This window comes from Numida meleagris, chromosome 25, assembly GCF_002078875.1.
Source record: "Numida meleagris isolate 19003 breed g44 Domestic line chromosome 25, NumMel1.0, whole genome shotgun sequence".
NCBI classification, from domain to species: domain Eukaryota; kingdom Metazoa; phylum Chordata; class Aves; order Galliformes; family Numididae; genus Numida; species Numida meleagris.
Window position 1 is genome coordinate 534639 of NC_034433.1, and position 2354 is coordinate 536992.

The 2354-nt window shown below is 68.0% G+C and overlaps 1 protein-coding gene across 1 annotated transcript in view; it reads left to right on the top strand.

The window, feature by feature from the left end:
- SKIV2L (Ski2 like RNA helicase) overlaps positions 1-2254 on the top strand; it is an 18546-nt gene extending 16292 nt beyond the window's left edge. Inside the window, exons 20-24 of the mRNA XM_021377264.1 lie at positions 289-696; positions 1075-1185; positions 1354-1572; positions 1662-1802; positions 2038-2254. Coding sequence (XP_021232939.1) covers positions 289-696; positions 1075-1185; positions 1354-1572; positions 1662-1802; positions 2038-2238 — 1080 coding nt within the window. The 3' untranslated portion in view covers positions 2239-2254. The remainder of the gene's footprint in view (positions 1-288; positions 697-1074; positions 1186-1353; positions 1573-1661; positions 1803-2037) is intronic.

Sequence of the window (2354 nt, forward strand, 5' to 3'; positions counted from 1 at the left end):
CCTATATCCACCCTATATTCTCCTTGGGTGCATGGGGGGGGGGGGGCACAGCCCTATAGACCCTATATGGGATGTGACCCCCCCCCATAGTGCTGCAGAATGGACGACGCTGAAGGAGCGCTGCGTCCACGTGGAGGTGAGGGCGGGTTTGGGGGGGGTATCCTCAATTTTGGGGTCCCCGGCGGGGTGTCCCTTGGGGATATTGGGATTCTCCCCAGTTTTGGAGTCCCTGGGGGGGATCTCTGTAGATACTGGGTTCCCTGGGGCGAGGAAGGGGAGTGAATCTGCTGTGGCAATTGGGGTTACTGGGGGGGAGGGGATCCTTACAGCCATGGGGGTCCCTGGCTGGGCCCATTAGGGTCCTGGGTTTGTGGGTGGGGGTGTTTCCCCTGCTTGGGGCTTTTTATAGGGGGTGTCCCTGGGGGTTCTGTGTTGCTGTGGCACCTTGTTCCCCTTTCATCTTCTTCCCTCTTCCCCTGCCCCAGGAAGGACCCCCCCAGCCCCGAGCTGCTCTCGGCCCTGCAGGAGCTGCTGCGCATGGCGGGGGGGGCTCCGGGGAGCCTGCCCCTGCTGGACCCGGTGGGAGCCCTGCAGCTGCGGGACCCCCCCGCCGTGGAGGCGGCCACCCGCGCCCGGAGCCTGGGAGCAGCCCTGGGGGGGTTTCGCTGCGTGCACGGCCCCCGCTTTCCCCAGCTGGTATGGGGGGGGGGGGCTGGGCCATTTTGGAGCATTTTTTGGGGCTCACTTTGGTGTCGTTTGGGGATTTTGGGGGTTGCTGGGGGCTGTCTGCTGGGATCGTTGGGTGTCACGGGGGGATTGTCTGGGGGCTGTGCTGTTTGGGTGCTGATTCCGGGTCACTTTGGGGCCATGAGGGCAATTTTGGGACCGCCTTGGGGCTGTTTGGGGGATCATGTGGGGCTGGTTTTGTGCCCCTCGGTCCGTGCTGGGGCCACTTGGGTTCGTTTGGGCTCACTTGTCCCCGTTTGGGTCCATTTTGGGGCTGTGTGCTCCCTTTTTTTTTTTTTTTTTTGCGTTTTCCTCCATCTGGGGCCGCGTGTCCCCCTGTCCCCGCAGTACTCGCAGTTTGCTGCCCGGCGCCGGCTGCAGGCGCAGGTGGAGCAGCTCCAGTACCAGCTGTCGGACCGCTCCCTGCTGCTGCTGCCCGAGTACCGCCAGCGCCTCGGGGTGAGTGTCCCCCACGTCCCCTGCGTGTCCCCAGCGCAGCTCCCTGATGCGTCCCTCATGTGTCTCTGTGGGTTGACCCGATGGCTCTTTGTGCCCATAGAGTCCCATGGGTTGACCTGTTGTCGCCACGGGGTCCCTGTGGGGCTGACCCCCAATTTGCCCTCCCAGGTGCTGCAGGCGCTGGGCTACGTGGCCGAGGGGGGAGCGGTGCAGCTCCCCGGGCGGGTGGCGGCACTGCTGAGCTGCCACGAGCTGCTGCTGACCGAGCTGCTGCTGGGCAACGTGCTGAGCCCCCTGCGCCCCGAGGAGGTGGCCGCGCTGCTGTCCTGCACCGTGCACCCGGGCCGGGGCGAGCCGCCCCCCAAACTGCCTCCCAACCTGCAGCGGGTACGGTCTCTATCTATGGGCTGGGGGCTCCGTGGGGCGGCTGGGGGTGATGGAAGCTGACCGGAGCTCTGTGTATGCCGGGCCCGCAGGGCATGGAGCAGATCCGCGCCGTGGCCGAGCGCGTGGGGCGGCTGCAGGAGGAGTGGGGGCTGCCCCAGAGCGCCGAGGACTACGTGGGGCAGTTCGGCTTCGGGCTGGCCGAGGTCGTGTACGAGTGGGCACGCGGCATGGTGAGCTCCCCGACCCCGACAGACACCCCCAGTGCCCCCGGGACCCCCGTGGAACCCCCTGACCCGCACAGCCGCGCCGTTCCCCTTTGGCCTGCCTGTTCCCAAGGACACCCCGTGGTCCCCCACTTCCCCACGGCGCCCGGACCCCTATGGCCGCTCCATTCCGCTGTGGCCTTTGCGCCCTCTGTCCCCCCCATCCCCTGACCCCCCTCTTTGCTCCCCTTTCCCCCCCCAGCCCTTCGCCGCGCTGGCGGCCCTGGCCCCGCTGCAGGAGGGCACGGTGGTGCGCTGCATCCAGCGCCTGGAGGAGCTGTGCCGGGAGCTGCGCCGCGCCGCGCGCATTCTGGGCGACCCGGGGCTGGCGGCCACCATGGAGGCGGCCAGCGCCTGCATCAAGCGCGACATCGTGTTCGCCGCGAGTCTCTACATCCAATAAAGGCCGCGGGATCCGCCGTGCGCATCGCTGTGCTTGGGGCCGCATCGGGGGTGGGGTCCGCGCTGCCCCCCCCGTGACTGTGCGACTCTGGGGCCCGTGGGGGCGAAACCTGGGGC